At 38.0% G+C, this 17,555-nt stretch overlaps 1 protein-coding gene and 1 pseudogene across 2 annotated transcripts in view; one reads left to right on the forward strand and one right to left on the reverse strand.

Moving 5' to 3' along the window:
- Positions 1–884, forward strand: part of LOC102278482 (POTE ankyrin domain family member A-like) — a 29,275-nt pseudogene extending 28,391 nt beyond the window's left edge.
- Positions 830–17,555, reverse strand: part of HS2ST1 (heparan sulfate 2-O-sulfotransferase 1) — a 185,033-nt gene continuing 168,307 nt past the window's right edge. Inside the window, exons 4-7 of one of the 2 annotated variants that reach the window (XM_005888422.2) lie at positions 15,381–15,519; positions 7,228–7,325; positions 4,684–4,841; positions 830–3,751 (exon numbers count right to left, since the gene is read on the reverse strand). In XM_005888422.2, the coding sequence (XP_005888484.1) occupies positions 3,525–3,751; positions 4,684–4,841; positions 7,228–7,325; positions 15,381–15,519 (622 nt within the window). In that variant the 3' untranslated portion in view covers positions 830–3,524. Of the gene's footprint in view, positions 3,755–4,683; positions 4,842–7,227; positions 7,326–15,380; positions 15,520–17,555 lie in introns of both variants that reach the window. The other variant, XM_070367749.1, reaches the window with a different exon arrangement.

Here is a 17,555-nt window from a genome sequence, read left to right on the forward strand (position 1 = left end):
GAAAAGAGACACCTCCCGAAAATAGCAACTCAGTGGATGAGAATTCTGAGGAAGACTCTTTAAGCAGGTTTTCCAACAAACAACCTGGTGTTGATTTATGGCCTACATCAGACGATAAAGTTTTAAGATTTTAAAACCAAGGTTGAAGAAGAAAAGCAGCAGAACAAAAGTAGTGAAATGCAAGTATCCGACAACATATGTGATGCTGCTGAAGACTGGATTCGTTCAGCAGAGAAAGAGTAGGAAAAAAATAGCAACCAGCTGTTTCCTGCTACGGAGAATGAAGATTCTGATAGTAGCGATCCTAGCATGCATATGAAGGAAGTAAAGAAAAAGGACAATGAAAAACGGACACCAAAATAATATGTGATTACACCAATATTTGAAATGACCAATTCACTGACTAGTGGTCTACTGCATGTGAATGATGACAGTATTTTAAGTAAAGTGGATCAGGATGATGGCAAGCCTGCAAAGAAAATATCTAGTGAACAGAACAAGGTTGAAGAACAAACTAATTCTGTGGATGACCTTGATGACTTAATTCAGTCATCTGAAACCACTTCCAAGGATGGCGAGTTGAATTCCATATTGCTACATAAACAACTGGGCATGAGGTGTAAAGATTCTGTTAGCTTGTTGAAAATTTGGGGTGCAATTCTTTCTATAAAAGATTAATAGAATTTTTAAAAAGCCACTGTGAACTACTTAGAGGAAAAATTAAAATGGAAAGTAAGGTTAGTGGGCTACAGAAAGAGTTGTCAAGAAACAAAAGAAGTGAAATCACAGAGCAACAGAGAGTGGAGTGGGAACGAGAGCTCCTCAGCTCAAGATGAACAGTCTCTTGGACTCTGTGGAAGAGGGAGAGGGAGAGGGTGGGATGATTTGGGAGAATGGCATTGAAACGTGTATAATATAAGAAATGAATCGCCAGTCCAGGTTCGATGCAGGATACAGGATGCTTGGGGCTGGTGCACTGGGGTGACCCAGAGGGATGGTATGGGGAGGGAGGTGGAAGGGGGTTCAGGATTGGGAACACGTGTACACCCGTGGCAGATTCATGTTGATGTATGGCAAAACCAATACAATATTGTAAAGTAAAAAAAAATAATAATAATAAAGCAAGAAGAAGAGAAGAGAAAAAGTCTGGTATGTTATATGAAAAAATTAGGGAGCAGTTAAGAAGAAAAGATTGGTAAGAAGTTAAAATAAAACAACTTGAGTTCACTCTCAGAGCACTAGAAATAAAACTGAAGACTGTGAAAAATAATCTGAATCAGGCTGTAAAAATGAGAAATGACATCAGAAGCAGCTTTCTCCAGAATGGAATGCAAGAATCTTACAGAATGGGAATCCTGACCTTGCCAAACGAAAGGAGATAGAAATGGCTAATAAGGAAATGAACTCGAGTCTATGTCAGAGGATTCACTGGAGGTGACTCATGTTATTGTGCTAACTTAGAAGATGAGCCACAGGATTTAAAGAAGACGTTATGTCAACTCACAAGTCAGATGCAAAAAGCACAGGATCAACGTACGAGGCCCTGAGATGTACTGAGAAAACACAGGATCATATCCAAAAACTTGAAATTGAAAATGCAAGTTTAAAACCACAGGTCAAAAAGCAAGCAGGCAAAATTGAACAGCTTCAGAAAAACCTGTTAAGTACAAGTTCGACTGATGATCTTACAGCAGAGCTAGAAACTGCATCTTCAAAATGTCTGCACCTGGATGCAAAAAGTCAAGTTCTTCGACAGGAGTTATTATCTATGAAAGAAATGCAAAAGAAACGTGAAAAACTAGAAAAGAATAAAAAGAAGTTGGAGCAAGAAGTAGTGAACCTCAAAAGTCATACAGAAATGAATATGATGGAACACAGTCAAGCAGAGCAGTATAAAACAGTAGACTGAAGAAAGAGCAAGACAGGCTCTAGTAAACTAAAAGAAGTCAACCTACTTTTGTAGATATAAGCAGCATCTCAAGAAAACTTAGAGCAATCATGAAATTAGAATAATGCTTGAATAAGAAGTCGGATCCTAAAGGAAATACTAAAGGAATTCATCAATCCTAAAGGAATCCTAAAGGAATTAGTCAATCCTAAAGGAAACCAGTCCTCAATATTCACTGGAAGGACTGATGCTGAAGTTCCAATACTGTGACCGCCTGATGTGAAGAACTGACTCACTGGAAAAGACCCTGATGCTGGAAAAGACTGAAGGTGGGAGGAGAAGGGGACAACAGAGGATGAGATGGTTGGATGGCATCACTGACTCGATGGTCATTGAGTTTGAGCAAGCTCCGGGAGTTGGTGATGGACAGGAGACCTGGCGTGCTGCAGTCCATGGGGTCGCAAACAGTCGGACACAACTGAGCGACTGAACTGAAGAAGTCAGATGCAACTCAGCATTACAGACTTGGAATCTGAACTCTCCAAGATGGAAACCTTTTAAGAAATTTCTAATAAAAAGCAGAATTGGGAAAATATAAGCAACTCTACCTAGGAGAACTAAAAGTTAGAAAGTCATTGGCAATTAAACTAGACAAAACTAATGAACGGCAGGCAGAGATCAGAATATAAGTGGAGAACTAGAAGAAGCTGCTGCTGAATTTGAATCTGGATCCCATAGAGTGTCTCCTCTAGGATCCACAGATGAGTCAAATCTATATCAGGACCCACTTTTGAAAACATCACAAGAGTATGTACAGATTTTGAAGAAAAAATATATGATCTAAAGGATAAACAGTCAAAATTTCCCTACTGGACTGTTTATATTACATATTCACTTTTTCCCATTAAACATGATGAAAAAATCTTTCTTAAAGGAAAATATTTTTGTGAGGAAAAAAAAAAAAGAACTTTAGGCAATGTCAACATTCTCTGAAGTGTTTCCCCAATCTTAGATACTGGGGAGATAGGAATAAGAAATACTGCTTTCTTTTTACAGTATTAATAATGATTTAAATTGGTTTTAACACCAATAATCATCTTTTAAAAGAAAACTAAAATGATCTACATAAATATGGGCAATTCCCACTATAGCAAAAACATTTTTAGCAACCATGACCAAACATTTAAAAATAAAGCACACACTGCCAAACAGTTAATAACACCAGCCAGTAGAGGAGTACAACCCAAACCTCCAGGCAAAGAAGCAGATGGGATTCATCTTCATTGATGGTTAGTTGAAAAAGATGCTTTATCAAAAACAGAATATCAGAACTTTTCTGTAACTGCATCTAGCCTTCCATTAGACCTGCTAGGTATTTATTTTAGGTGATGTGTAGGTTTTGTCCAGGCAGGAGGTTATAACTCCCACCAAAATTTAACCAGAAAAAAATAGGCTGAAACTTAAACTTCCTGGACCACTGACGTGTCAGCCAGAATCTACTTCCTTGACGTCACTGTCTGTACCCTAACGCAAAGTGTCTTATATACCCATCAACAATCCAAGTTGTGGAGCTGAGAACTAAGGTAAAGACAAGGTCGAAGTTGTAGTTCAAGAATCTAACTGTCACACCTTGTACTCAGTTCGATTTAGGGTAAATCTTTTCATAGAAAAAGTTCTGTGCAAGGATGTAGAGGTCTCCATCTTTTTCTCGTACAGCATGGGCTCTGATGAACTGGAACTGCTCTAGTGCAAACTCATAGAACTCGTTCTCCATTTTCCAAATGTCAGACTGCTGTAGTTTTGCAATGGTTTGTTTAGTAGGGAGTTTCTTCTCTGTGGTTTTCCTAAGATGAGATTTCTTTCCTACTTACAAAGGCAAAAGAGAAAAGGTAAATAAATTCTGAGAACACACATAAAAATCAATGCCTGTTTATTTGAAGAGATGACATGTGGAAGGCAGGTAACGTAACTGTTTCATCTTAAAATCATTCAGGCAAAAACAGTGTCCTAATCAGTGATTTGTTCTTCGTAAGACAAATCTTTATCCTCGTTAAAGATTTAATGAGATGTCAAATAATAAAAGTAAGAATGGCCACTTGGTAAAGTGTAGATGGTCACTGTACGTGTTATATTCTCAAATGCTTGGTGTTCTGACTAGTTTGTTTTTAAAGATATCAATATCTATTTTCAAACTTTGGACTGATTTCTCATAACCTCTATTCTGTATACCTATGTATTAAAAGCTAGGGCATATGCATATTCTAGGGGAAAAAAAGAGTTCCTCTGTATATTACCAAAGAATATGGGGAAAAAAAATCAGGATTAGGCTGGACCAGCACAGTCACCTTCAGATTTTTAATATCGTCAAGGCTATTGAAGCATACTTTTAGGAGCGTTATAACAGACAAGAGCACAGGTTCATTACCAACATGATTCAGTCTTCCGATCCTACCAGTACCTAAATGGCACCAGACGTGTCTAAAGCGTGGAATGCATGGCCGGCACTACTGAGTATCACACAATTTCTAAGGCTGGCACTATAGTCTGTATCTTTCCACTATACCCACAATGCCTTTTAATTATCATCTCATGCACATTTATTCATTCAAAAGATATTTAGTGAACACCATCTGTGTGCCATGTATTGTTCTGTATTGAAAATGGTGAGGAGAAACAGACAATATACCTGCCTTTCTGGAGTTTTACTCAACAGACTTCGAATCATACATATTTTGCAAATGGCAAAGTTAAAGTCAGCTTAAAAAAAACAAAAACAAAAACCATCCTTTATATACCTGTACGATAGAGTTCTGTAGCACCCCTGAAGAACCGGGGTAAAGCTGCCTCCAGTAACATGATAAAATCTTCAAGCTCTTCAGTTACTCCCACCAGAAAGTATTCATTAATTAGGTTATACTTGGCTTGATCCATAGCCCACCTGCTTCCCACATTCCTAAAACCAAAGAAAAAGAATAAAAAACCTGGTTGTAAAATCTGCTAAGTATTTTTGATGACTTTGACACTGTATATTATGGAAAAAACAGATAAACATGTGTTCATTCAAAGCCTTAATGCCCTTTTATTAATGTCCTTCGGGAGGCACACCTGTTCTTAATTTCCTTTGCCTCTGTCTCCAATTTCTGCTGAACCATGCAGGGCTAATTCAAATTTTACTAGGCGACACAATATGAACAGTTAAAAAATATGTATATTTATGTATCTTCCTATCTGATTTAGGCATGAGTGCATCTAATCTTTGTTTACAGTTGACACTTGAACAACATGGGTTTGACCTGCACAGGTCCGCTTATATGCAAATATTTTTCAATAGTAGATATTATAATACCACATGAACCATGGTTGGTTGAATCTGCAGATCCAAGGAATCATGAATACAAAAGGCCAACTATAAGTTATACTGGAATTAACCCCTGCCTTGCTCAAGGGTCAACTGTACTCTAAACTTCATTCATTTTAAGAGCTAGGAAGGTCTAAGCAATTTTGTGTAGTGGTTATCTTCATTTAATTTATGAATTTAGGTTTTTTAAAGAAATGGCTCTGCTATGGATCTTTTAATTTTTACATTGTCAGCTACTGACTGTTAATAGCAATTTGGCCCTAAATAAACTATGCCTTTGGATTCTTTTCAGCATTGACATTTCCTAATCCTGATTCCAAGCTCTGCCTTTAAGCAGTGTGATATTGAGCGAGGGTCTTTCACCTTTCTAAACTTGTTTTCTCAGCCATTAAAAAGCTGGGGTGGGGACTTCTCTGGTGATCCAGTGGATAAGACTCCACATTTCCACTGCAGGGGGCACAGATTTGATCCCTGGTTGGGCAACTAAGATTCCCCAAGCCAAAGGATACAGCCAGGAAAAAAAACTAACAAAAAAATACTAACACTTGTGAATTCCCTTGAGGTCCAGCTAGGACGCTCTTCTTTCTCTGTCAAGGGCAAAGGTTTAATCCCTGGTTGTGGAACTAAGATTCCACACTGCATGGCTAAGGGACTGTGGCTGGTTGGAGAAGTAAACAAGCTGATTTCTAAGGTCCCTAAAGAAGTTCAATTAAAATCTTATTAACACCCAACAGAAAAGTATATTATTGTTCTAAGGTGGGGGTGGCAAGGTTTTCCTATGAAAAGCCAGAGAGTAAAGCCCAAGATGGCTTTACAGGTCATATGGTCTTGGTCACAATTACCTAATTCTGCTTCTGCAGTGTGAAAAGAGCTACAGACAATAAACAAATAGATACAGTTGTCTTTCAAAAAAATTATTTATAAAAACAGGTATTGGGCCAAATTTGGTGTCCAGGTTGTAATTTACTGATTCCTGTTGTAAAGGAAATGATTAAAAATTGAGAAGACATTCTTTCGAAGTGTCCAAGTCTTCTTATGTTATTATAGTTGACCTTTGAACAAGAGGGTTTATGGGTGCCAACCAGACCCAATCCCCCACTCCCCAGTTGAAAGTCTGCGTATAACTTCCAGCCAGCCCTCCACATCCCCAGCTTTATATGCGAGGATTCAGTAGTGCATGACTACAGATCATGCACTACTGTAATATATATTAAAAAAAATCTGTGCTTACGTGGGTCCTCAAAGTTCAAACTTGTGTTGTTTAAAGGGTCAACTACATTATGTGTTGATATAACCTACTGAGTAAGACCTTAAGGTTCACAGTGACCTAACGCTACATTTCAAACGATGATGGAAAGAACAGAAGGCATTCCCTGTGTCTCCCATGGTTTTAAGGAAGACACTAACTGCATGTGTTTCTTGTTTGTTTTTCTACTTTTCCTATTAAAATGATTGACTAGAACAAATAAATACATACCATTATTTTTACAAACTGAAAACTCAGCACATCCTGAAGAAATAAACTCTATTAAAGATAAAACATTTTTATTTTACCTTGGCTTCTCTCAAAGTCACATCAGTTTAACAGTAAAACCAGGTAAATAATTTACCCACTAAGCCTCTTCTTGATCTAAAATGGGTGGCTAAAACAACAAGCTTAGGAGAAAATGAGGTTTATGAAAGGACTCCTGACTTCTAATTAAGAACACTGCTAGAATATAGCAATATACATAATATCAAAAGTTTTTAAAAACCAGCAACTGAGAAATCATGGCAAGCATCTTATACATGAAGAATCTTTTTAAGGCACTTTTTAAGGTAACTAAAAAACTAGATATTACTTAATTACATGTTATTTTTGGTCTGGTCTTTCATAAACTTCCTTACACTGAGCCCTTGATTAATGCATCCACCTTTGTGAAATACAGATTATGGAGAAAAATAAGTAGATTATCGATTAACGCTAACTTTATCTCCCTACCAGCATTCTGAGCTGTGGCCACAGAAGAAGGGGATTTGAAGCCAGAGCTTCTCTGGAGCACAGTCTGAGCCTCCCTCGGCTACACATTCATCAAAGGTCTGGAAAAAATACAGAGCAGAACATGTGAGCCATAAACCCGAGCTTCACCTATCAATTATCTTAATGTGGTAAGTTATTAAATCAATGGCAGCAAAGAGTTGGATGAGATAGTGACTTAAAGTGATAGGTTACAAAACATACTTGAGACACTGAGCAAAGGTAAACATGGGCTTTTCTCATATTTTTGTTTCACACCAATGTTTATAAGAATTCTTTTACCATAAGAATGTAACATCCCCAGATAATAACTTGTCCTTGAAATTAAGTACTGGTTTATGTTGAATCTGTGTATTTATATTTTCTATCCCCTTACCAAAGTAAATTAAATAAGACTCAAGATACTCTTCAGGAAATAATTATTTGAAAATAATATAAAGTAGAACTACATTTAAGTCTTTCCCTCTTTCCTCATTAAAACGAACAAAAACATCATTGTACAAGCAAAAGTGACCCCAGATACTAACGACTGATATGGCCCCCTCTCCAAATGCATCTGACTAAATTAATTAAAGGGCTTCCCAAAATGCAAAAGATGCGGGTTTGATCTCTGGGTCAGGAAGAGAAATGGCAACCCACTTGGAGTAGGAAATGGCAACCCACTCCAGTATTCTTGCCTGGACAAGAGGAGCTTGGTGGGCTCCTCTTCAACAGAGGAGCTTGGTGAGGTACAGTCCAGCCAGTTGCAAAGAGCTGGACATGCCTGAGCGACTGAGTACATACACAAATTAATGAAAAGGGAAAGAGACTCACAGGTTATGGGTCTAAAATTAAATCAGCTTCACTTTCTTGAGAACTTACTACTATCTGTCACAGGCATTTTTACAGTAGGCTTTATCTATCTGAAATGATATTAAGATGCCAAACTTAGACGCTCAGGCTGTTGCAGTAGTCATCTATAAATACCACCTGTTACTTCTGAGAAGAGAGAATATGAAAGAGTAGAAAGAGAATGCATCCAGAGTCCAGACTTCTGAGTTTCTAGAACCAGGTTTGACCTTATCTTGAGTAAGTCATTACGGCCTCTAAACCTCACTTTGTAATACATTTCATATAAAGTTAGGTAAATTCAAAGGTCCCTTTCAACCAAAACGCTATTGAGAATAGGACCCCAAATCCTTAGATCTATGAATAGAGAAATAGTGGGATAATTATCTTTATTCTGGCAACATTTAAGAGGCAATAACAAACTGCAGTCCACAACTGACTTGCCCATTTCTTTTACAGATGGCCTTTACCATGATATAGGAAAAAGTTTTATGACTTGGGCTTGAATCTTGAACCAGAAAACTTAAGTTTTGTTTTAGTCTCCTCATCTAGAAACCAAGGACACAGTCTTATTTTGAAGAAGAAATAAAATGATGGATGTAAAACAATCTACCACAAAGACTGGCTGGCTCATTATAACCATTAAATAAATGGGATGTATCCATGTCTGTCTCTCTCTCTCCCCACCTGTCCTCCCTAACAGTCAAATACAATGTTTTATTGCTTCTTATTCTCCTTGACCTCCACAGCACTTGTCTATTTCTTTGAACACCGCCCTTTTGGCTTTTTGTTGCTTCTCTGTACCTTTCTGAACGTACTATCATTATCTTCTTTTAAGGCATGTTTTGGTCCTTCTACCAAGTATGGAAATTCAGATGTCTTTTCTTACCTACACCCTTCCTTAGCTTATTCACACTTCCTTGGAATACTTTACGATTTCCAGGCAGAAGCTTTCCAAATCTGTACCCCTAGATGAATCACTTCTTACGTATTTTCTGATACCTAGTGTGCCTTTTCATTGAGTTTCCAGTATTTCCTCATATTTTGTATTTCTGGCAATATGACATTGCCCCTTGTAATTCAGACTCAAGATCTCAGAACATTTCTTAATTTTTCCTCTACTTCACTTAACTTCCTTGAGGTAATCTTACTTTCATCAGGATTTCACAATGCCATTTCTCCATCCTTACAATCACTTTCTAATCAGGTTCTGTTTCCTCTCTTCCTTCAATCTGCTCTTAGACCACCAGATAGTCTAAGTAGTCACTTTTACATCTTCTACTCAGAATACGTCAAAAGCTTCTAATATACTGAAAGAAAGAAGACACAAACTCTTTATCCTGGCTTTAAAGAATGCTTCATACTCTGACTTCAATGTGCTAGTCTTATCTCTATGTATAACTTCTTTACCAGATTAACCTGTTCTACAGTTTCTCAAGCAAGTCATATGTTCCTGCAGATCTATATATGTTTGCTAAATACATTTTCTTCCTCTGAAAGTGCTGTCCTCTACTAATCTAATATACAAGACGCTATCTTTCCAATGACTACTCTGGCCTCAGGTCACTCATTCTTTTAAACTCATATAAATTAATTATATACTGCCTTGTAAAAGGATCAACTATTAGGATCAGGTATGTATATCTATTTATCTAAAGAACTTGTTTCATGTACTTTGAAAAAAAAAATATTATGTTCACTCTTCCAAACTACAGAAAAACTTCTTGGAGGGATCATGAAGTATGGATTTGTGTCCTCCATAGCACACAATATATTGTTACACCAGTTGTTTGCACAATCAATATTTGTAAATGGCTGGGGAAGACTGCACTTCAGAGATTTTGCATGAGGTTTAAAGGCACAATTCTGGTTGAGATGAAGACAGGAATGGTAACATTTTTTCATGAAGCATTTTGACGTTCCTTAAAGTTCTCCAAAATTATCTTAGGATTCCCCTTCCCCCACACACACACACACACACACACACACACACACACGTACATCACTCTATTTTTTAAAATGAAAACATCTCAGTTTATACTTAAGACTCAATCAACCCCATTTCCATGGCCATTATATTATTTCTGAAATTTACCAGATGGTCTATTTAAATTTGCTGGTCTAAGTCACTTTCTAAAAAGTGGTTTTATTATCCTTTATGCCAACTTGTAGCTCATAAAAACAAAACCTATGTATCTATCTCTACCATGTTCCAGGTTCCAATAAATCGAGTGGTGATATATCAGAACGTTTCTGATTCCATGCCTATTCAATTTTAAACGAATCCCAAATCATAGTATGGTGCCTCTGAAACTCAGAAGAGGTGCTCTGCTTCATTATACCTCTGTCTGAATAGTCTCAGATAAAAAAAGAAATGAATTACTAAAGTGATTGTGGGTGAACTCACAAACTGTACCACCATTTTGTGTGTGTAGAATTCAAAGACATTAGAAAGATTTTGTTTAAATGTAATAAATTAGGGTATTAAAAGAGGTTACAGTATTAAAAGTTTACAGAGTCACTATATAGACAAGCTTGAGAATTTAAATATACACTATTGGAATCAAAACTGATTAATGAGTAAGCATGTGGGATTGCTATTTTAACCCAAGTTCTCAAGTTGGCCAACTCCTACTTCCTGTGTTCTAAACTGCTGAACGTATTTGTTTTTCAGACAAAGCAAATGTGCTGATAATCTTCAAGTTTACTTTTGGCCAGTAGCTTAAAACCTGCTAAAAAGTTTCCCTGGTGGCTCAGATGGTAAAGCATCTGCCTACAATGCAGGAGACCTGGGTTCAATCCCTGGATCAGGAAGATCTCCTGGAGAAGGAAATGGCAACCCACTCCAGTATTCTTGCCTGGAAAATCCCATGGACGGAGAAGCCTGGTAGGCTACAGCCCATGGGGTCGCAAAGAGTCGGACACGACTGAGCAACTTCACTTCACTTTATTTTTTTATCTTTTTTAAATTTTATTTTTAATCTTTACAAATTGTATTAGTTTTGCCAAATATCAAAATGAATCTGCCACAGGTGTACATGTGTTCCCCATCCTGAACCCTCCTCCCTCCTCCCTCCTCCCTCCCCATACCATCCCTCTGGGTCGTCCCGGTGCACTAGCCCCAAGCATCCAGTATCGTGCATCATCTGCTAGCCAACTCTGGGAGACAGATTTACCACCAAAATCCACTCTTTCCTTCTTTTAATCACAATGTTTAGTTTCTCCTGCAGTTAGGTGTGGCCATATGACTAAGTTTTGCCAGTCAGCTGGGGGCAGAAGTAATGTGATCAAGTTCTGGGTCTCTTAGTTAAAAGGAAACTGGTGGGCCTCTACTTTCCTCCTTCCCACGAGCTAGAAGGCAGATGCTGTGGTGACCAATTTAACCAAGCACATAAGGGCAAGCCCCGGAAGGGCAGCAGAGTAACAATATGGCAGGAACCTCACTCGCTGAACGACAGTATGGAGCAAAGCTGCTTTAAGATCCTGGGCCCCTCATCTTTAGGCTTTTATGTATGACAGAAAAAAATCTATCTAAACATTTGAATTTCTTTGTTTTAAAAGCTTGATTTACCCTAATTCACCTACCACACATTTTATTAGACAATATAAAAGTGGAAAAAGCTGTGGTACATATACACAATGGAGTATTACTCAGCCATTAAAAAGAATACCTTTGAATCAGTTCTAATGAGGTGGATGAAACTGGAGCCTACTATACAGAGTGAAGTAAGCCAGAAGGAAAAACATAAATACAGTATACTAACGCATATATATGGAATTTAGGAAGATGGTAACAATAACCCGGTGTACGAGACAGCAAAAGAGACACTGATGTATAGAACAGTCTTATGGACTCTGTGGGAGAGGGAGAGGGTGGGAAGATTTGGGAGAATGACATTGAAACATGTAAAATATCATGTAAGAAACGAGTTGCCAGTCCAGGTTCGATACACGATACTGGATGCTTGGGGCTAGTGCACTGGGACGACCAAGAGGGATGGTATGGGGAGGGAGGAGGAGGAGGGTTCAGGATGGGGAACACATGTATACCTGTATGGATTCATTTTGATATTTGGCAAAACTAATACAATTATGTAAAGTTTAAAAATAAAATAAAATTTATAAAAAAAAAAAAAAGTGGAAAATAGTTGGGTTTTGCCTCCTTTATAGTTCCTTCTTATCATTTGGCAGAGGTGTTTCACTCCTACCAACTTAAAAGAAACAACACAAAGAAGGCCAATAACAAGGAAGATATATTAAAAAAAAAACTATAAACAATCAGAAATTGGTGAACATACACGAGTGTGCTAGATCTTAGCGTACAAAAGAAGTCCTATTTCTTTTATCATTTATTTATTTTTTAAGCCACAACGTGTGTGGGATCTTAGTTCCCTAACCAGGTTTTGAATCCACATTCCCTGCATTGGAAGCAGAGTCTTAACCACTGGATTGCAAGGGAAGTCCCTCTGCTCTTTCTTTATAAATATGTGATGAAAAAAGTAAACCAAGTGAGAGAAATCAAGTTAACGCAACTCAAAACCATCTTTACTGTGTAAAACCTGAGTGAATCCACCGAGGCCTTAATCAAGATGAACGGCTCCACTGACTCCGACAGTGACAGTAGCCCTTGGGTTTCTCACTCATGTCACACCACAGAGGGTGACAGTCACTCAAATGCTGGCCACCAGGATTTTCCCATTGCTTTGCTAACTTCTATTAGCCTTCTCCTAAACATTTGGGCCACATTTCAGAAATGAAATTTTCTATAAATAAATGTTTTACTCTGTTATCAGAGTAAAACTTCAAGGTCTTAAAATACAAAATAAAAACAAACAAATGAAATAAAAACACTCTAGTCCAGATCTCTTCCTCTCCCAGAAAACTCAGTTCAGCATACTAGAGAAACAAATTTATAATCACCTTTTTCACTTAAACAACCAGATTACTTAGATTATTACTTTAAACATTTAATTCCTATAATTGAAGGTCAATAATTAAAATTTGATGCTTGGTAGTGATGGCATTTACATTCAAACCCTTTTCTACAAATATCTTGCTACACATTTTCTACAGAAGATTGGAAGCTGAGAGTGAGCTCCCCCTTGATTTCTGCTTAGATAAAAGCCTATCTCCATCTGTAGGCCCTACTGCTCTCATATTTAAAATGTATGGAGAAATAACAGCAACTATCCCATAAAATTATTGTATGGACCACCTGAAATGATACACGGTATGTGGCTTAAAAAAGAGCTTGATACACAATAAGTACTCAGTAGATGTGAGCACTATTATTGTTAGCTATATTAAGTAGTATTATTACCTAATTCCCCAAATGAAATAGGATAGCAACCACAAAACCATGGTATCCAGGGCTGACATGACAAATGGTGGATGTAGGAACCTATGTGACTGTGAATCTTTTCCTTACCAACATTAACATTCCTTTAGTTGAAGGAGGGAGATGGATACCGACAATTACCGAGTAAGAGCTACTGTAAATGATAGGGCTAAAATTAAAAAAAGAAATGAAGCAGTTGGCATTGAAGTGAATTTAGAAATAACTACTGATAAATTTTAAAGTACTAGGTCACAAAAGAGTTACACTACTAGATTTTACAAAATTTTGCAGACTTTCCATAGTAACAGAAGTATATATATTTTTTTGAAGATTAAATAATACTAAGAGATTTTTTTTTTCAGTATCCACTGGAAAAAAAAGGGTACTGTACCCTTTTTAGGCAGAAGATCAGTACCTTCTGCCTAAAGCTTTGAGACCACGGAAAGAAATAGCAAATTCTAAAAAACGAAAAGGTAAATATAGAACAAAAAAATTCCACTGCCTTCTCATGCAACAGAGGGCACTGATAACTTAGGAAAACATTAATTGTTGGATGTTAATTATTATAATACATCAAGTATCCAGCATCACTGCTATGCAACACTAGGTTTAAAAGGTGAAAAATTCCCTCACTGAGCCACTTGCTAAGTGTTTACAGACGACCTAAGCACCATAGTAGATGTGGTGTTAACAAAGGTGAATGAAGTATAGTCCCTGCTTCTGGAAGTTCACAGCATTCTGGAGAAGACATATATGTAAACAAATAATTCAAGTACCACAAAATAAATATTTCAAAAATAGTGACATGAATGGAGTACTCTGCTGCTGCTGCTACCAAGTCGCTTCAGTCATGTCCGACTCTGCGACCCCATAGACAGCAGCCCACCAGGCTCTCCCATCCCTGGGATTCTCCAGGCAAGAACAGTGGAGTGGGTTGCCATTTCCTTCTCCAATGCATGAAAGTGAAAAGTGAAAGCGAAGTCGCTTAGTCGTATCTGACTCTTCGAGACCCCATGGACTGCAGCCTATCAGGCTCCTCTGTCCATGGGATTTTCCAGGCAAGAGTACTGGAGTAGGGTGCCATTGCCTTCTCCGATGGAGTGCTCTGGGAGCTTTGAAAAGGACATGGCTATCTGCCAGAAAAGACTTTATGAAAGAGGTAACACTTGAGCTGGATCTTAAAGGTGGACAAAGAGTTTTTCAGAGTGAAGGAGAGACATTCTAAACACAGGGAACAAAACGTGTGCAAAAAGTATGAAGGGATTAATACATCTGGAGGAATGTGACATTTCCTGCTGAGGCACTGGGGGCTTCAGGGGAGAAAATGAGGCAGGAGAGGGTGGCTGCAGGCTCTGTCAGACTGCATCACCCACGTGTTGGGCACCCCTGTGAGCAGAGTGGTTCCAACAAAGGTGTTCCACCAAAAAAGTGACAAAAGAGTTTGGTTTCTTAGGAAAGCAAGTCTGGGGTTGCTCTGGAGGATTCACTTTGATAGAAGACAACTCAAATCGGAACCTGCTAAGTAAGAACTCTGTTGAGCTATAATTTTTATCTTGCCTGAAAAAAATAGCTGTTTTAACAAAACAGGGTCCCCAAACAGATGAACACAAATCAGTGTCAACTCCCATCATCAAGATTTAGAGAATCAAAGTATATATCAAATATGTCATATTCATGAACAGCTATAGTAAGCTCACAGAACACTGTTAATAGGACTATAATAAAACAAATATTCAGCCCTGGAACAAAAGTAAAATACTTTCTAAAAAGACAAAATATACACTCCAAAATAGTTTATTTTTGCTTCTTCATACTTTTTTTGGTTCTTTTGAAATGTTCCACAATAAGCAAGTAATATATTTATAATCATTAATAAATTTCAAAAGCATTCACTGTTCATTGCATGCAATTCACAATTATCTTTATAAAAATTCTGAAGCTAAAATACTACCTTTTTGTCTCCTTGTTTTCGTCTTCTTAATCCTGGTCTATAATCATCTCCAAATCTCAGAAAGTAATAGTAAGAAACTAGCCTCTCAATAGGATCCCTTATGACATTAATGTAAATAGGCTTTTTCTTCACTCCAAATCTGAAACAGAATAAAATTTAAATGGTGAAATCAACACTTTCATTCTGTCTGGGATGTCCTGAATTATAAGTTTGAGGTATTAATTCTGTATGGAAAAAATATGAATTAATTTAAATAGAGTATGTGGAGATTTGGTACAATTGTAATATTTATATTACAATAAAGTAGTAAGACATCTTCACGACCCAGATAATCACGATGGTGTGATCACTCACCTAGAGCCAGACATCCTGGAATGTGAAGTCAAGTGGGCCTCAGAAAGCATCACTACGAACAAAGCTAGTGGAGGTGATGAACAAAGCTAGTGGAGGTGATGGAATTCCAGTTGAGCTCTTTCAAATCCTGAAAGATGATGCTGTCAAAGTGTTGCACTTAATACGCCAGCAAATTTGGAAAACTCAGCAGTGGCCACAGGACTGGAAAAGGTCAGTTTTCATTCCAATCCCAAAGAAGGCAATGCCAAAGAATGCTCAAACTACCTCACAATTGCATTCATCTCACACGCTACTAAAGTAATGCTCAAAATTCTCCAAGCCAGGCTTCAGCATACGTGAACCATGAACTTCCAGATGTTCAAGCTGGTTTTAGAAAAGGCAGAGGAACCAGAGACCAAATTGCCAACATCCGCTGGATCATCAAAAAGCAAGAGAGTTCCAGAAAAACATCTATTTCTGCTGTATTGACTGTGTCAAAGCCTTTGACTGTGTGGATCACAATAAACTGTGGAAAATTCTGAAAGAGATGGGAATACCAGACCACCTGACCTGCCTCTTGAGAAACCTATATGCAGGTCAGGAAGCAACAGTTAGAACTGGACATGGAACAACAGACTGGTTCGAAATAGGAAAAGGAGTACATCAAGGCTGTATATTGTCACCCTGCTTATTCAACTTATATGCAAAGTACATCATGAGAAACGCTGGGCTGGAAGAAGCACAAGCTGGAATCAAGATTGCCGGGAGAAATATCAATCACCTCAGATACGCAGATGACACCACCCTTATGGCAGAAAGTGAAGAGGAACTAAAAAGCCTCTTGATGAAGGTGAAAGAGGAGAGTGAAAAAGTTGGGTTAAAACTCAACATTGAGAAAACGAAGATCATAGCATCTGGTCCCATCACTTCATGGGAAATAGATGGGGAAACAGTGGAAACAGTGTCAGACTTTATTTTTTGGGGCTCCAAAATCACTGCAGATGGTGACTGCAGCCATGAAATTAAAAGACACTTACTCCTTGGAAGAAAAGTTATGACCAACCTAGATAGCATATTCAAAAGCAGAGACATTACTTTGCTAACAAAGGTCCGTCTAGTCAAGGCTATGGTTTTTCCAGTGGTCATGTATGGATGTGAGAGTTGGACTGTGAAGAAAGCTGAGTGCCGAAGAATTGATGCTTTTGAACTGTGGTGTTGGAGAAGACTCTTGAGAGACCCTTGGACTGCAAGGAGATCTAACCAGTCCATTCTAAAGGAGATCAGCCCTGGGATTTCTTTGGAAGGAATGATGCTAAAGCTGAAACTCCAGTCCTTTGGCCACCTCATGTGAAGAGTTGACTCATTGGAAAAGACTCTGATGCTGGGAGGGATTGGGGGCAGGAGGAGAAGGGGACAACAGAGGATGAGATGGCTGGGTGGCATCACTGACTCGATGGACGTGAGTCTGAGTGAACTCCGGGAGATGGTGATGGACAGGGAGGCCTGGCGTGCTGCGATTCACGGGGTCGCAAAGAGTCAGACACAACTGAGCGACTGAACTGAACCGAAAGTAGTAAGAATTTTAAAATTACAAATGAAGATACAGGAGTGAGGGGAAAATTGAATGACAAATAATCTTAAATTTTACTAGCAAGAATTACATAAAACATTTCAATTTTATATAACAATGAGTTCTGATTTCTGGCCCACCAAACTAGTAACTGTTATTTATGGACACAGCAGAAGTCCATACAAGTGTGACCATTTGAGCTTACCCTCTGTGGTGCTAATTTTAAAAACTAGATAGAAGTGAAAGACATTAAGTCTTCAGCGTTATTCATT

Source organism: Bos mutus, chromosome 3 (genome assembly GCF_027580195.1).
Source record: "Bos mutus isolate GX-2022 chromosome 3, NWIPB_WYAK_1.1, whole genome shotgun sequence".
Lineage (NCBI taxonomy): Eukaryota > Metazoa > Chordata > Mammalia > Artiodactyla > Bovidae > Bos > Bos mutus.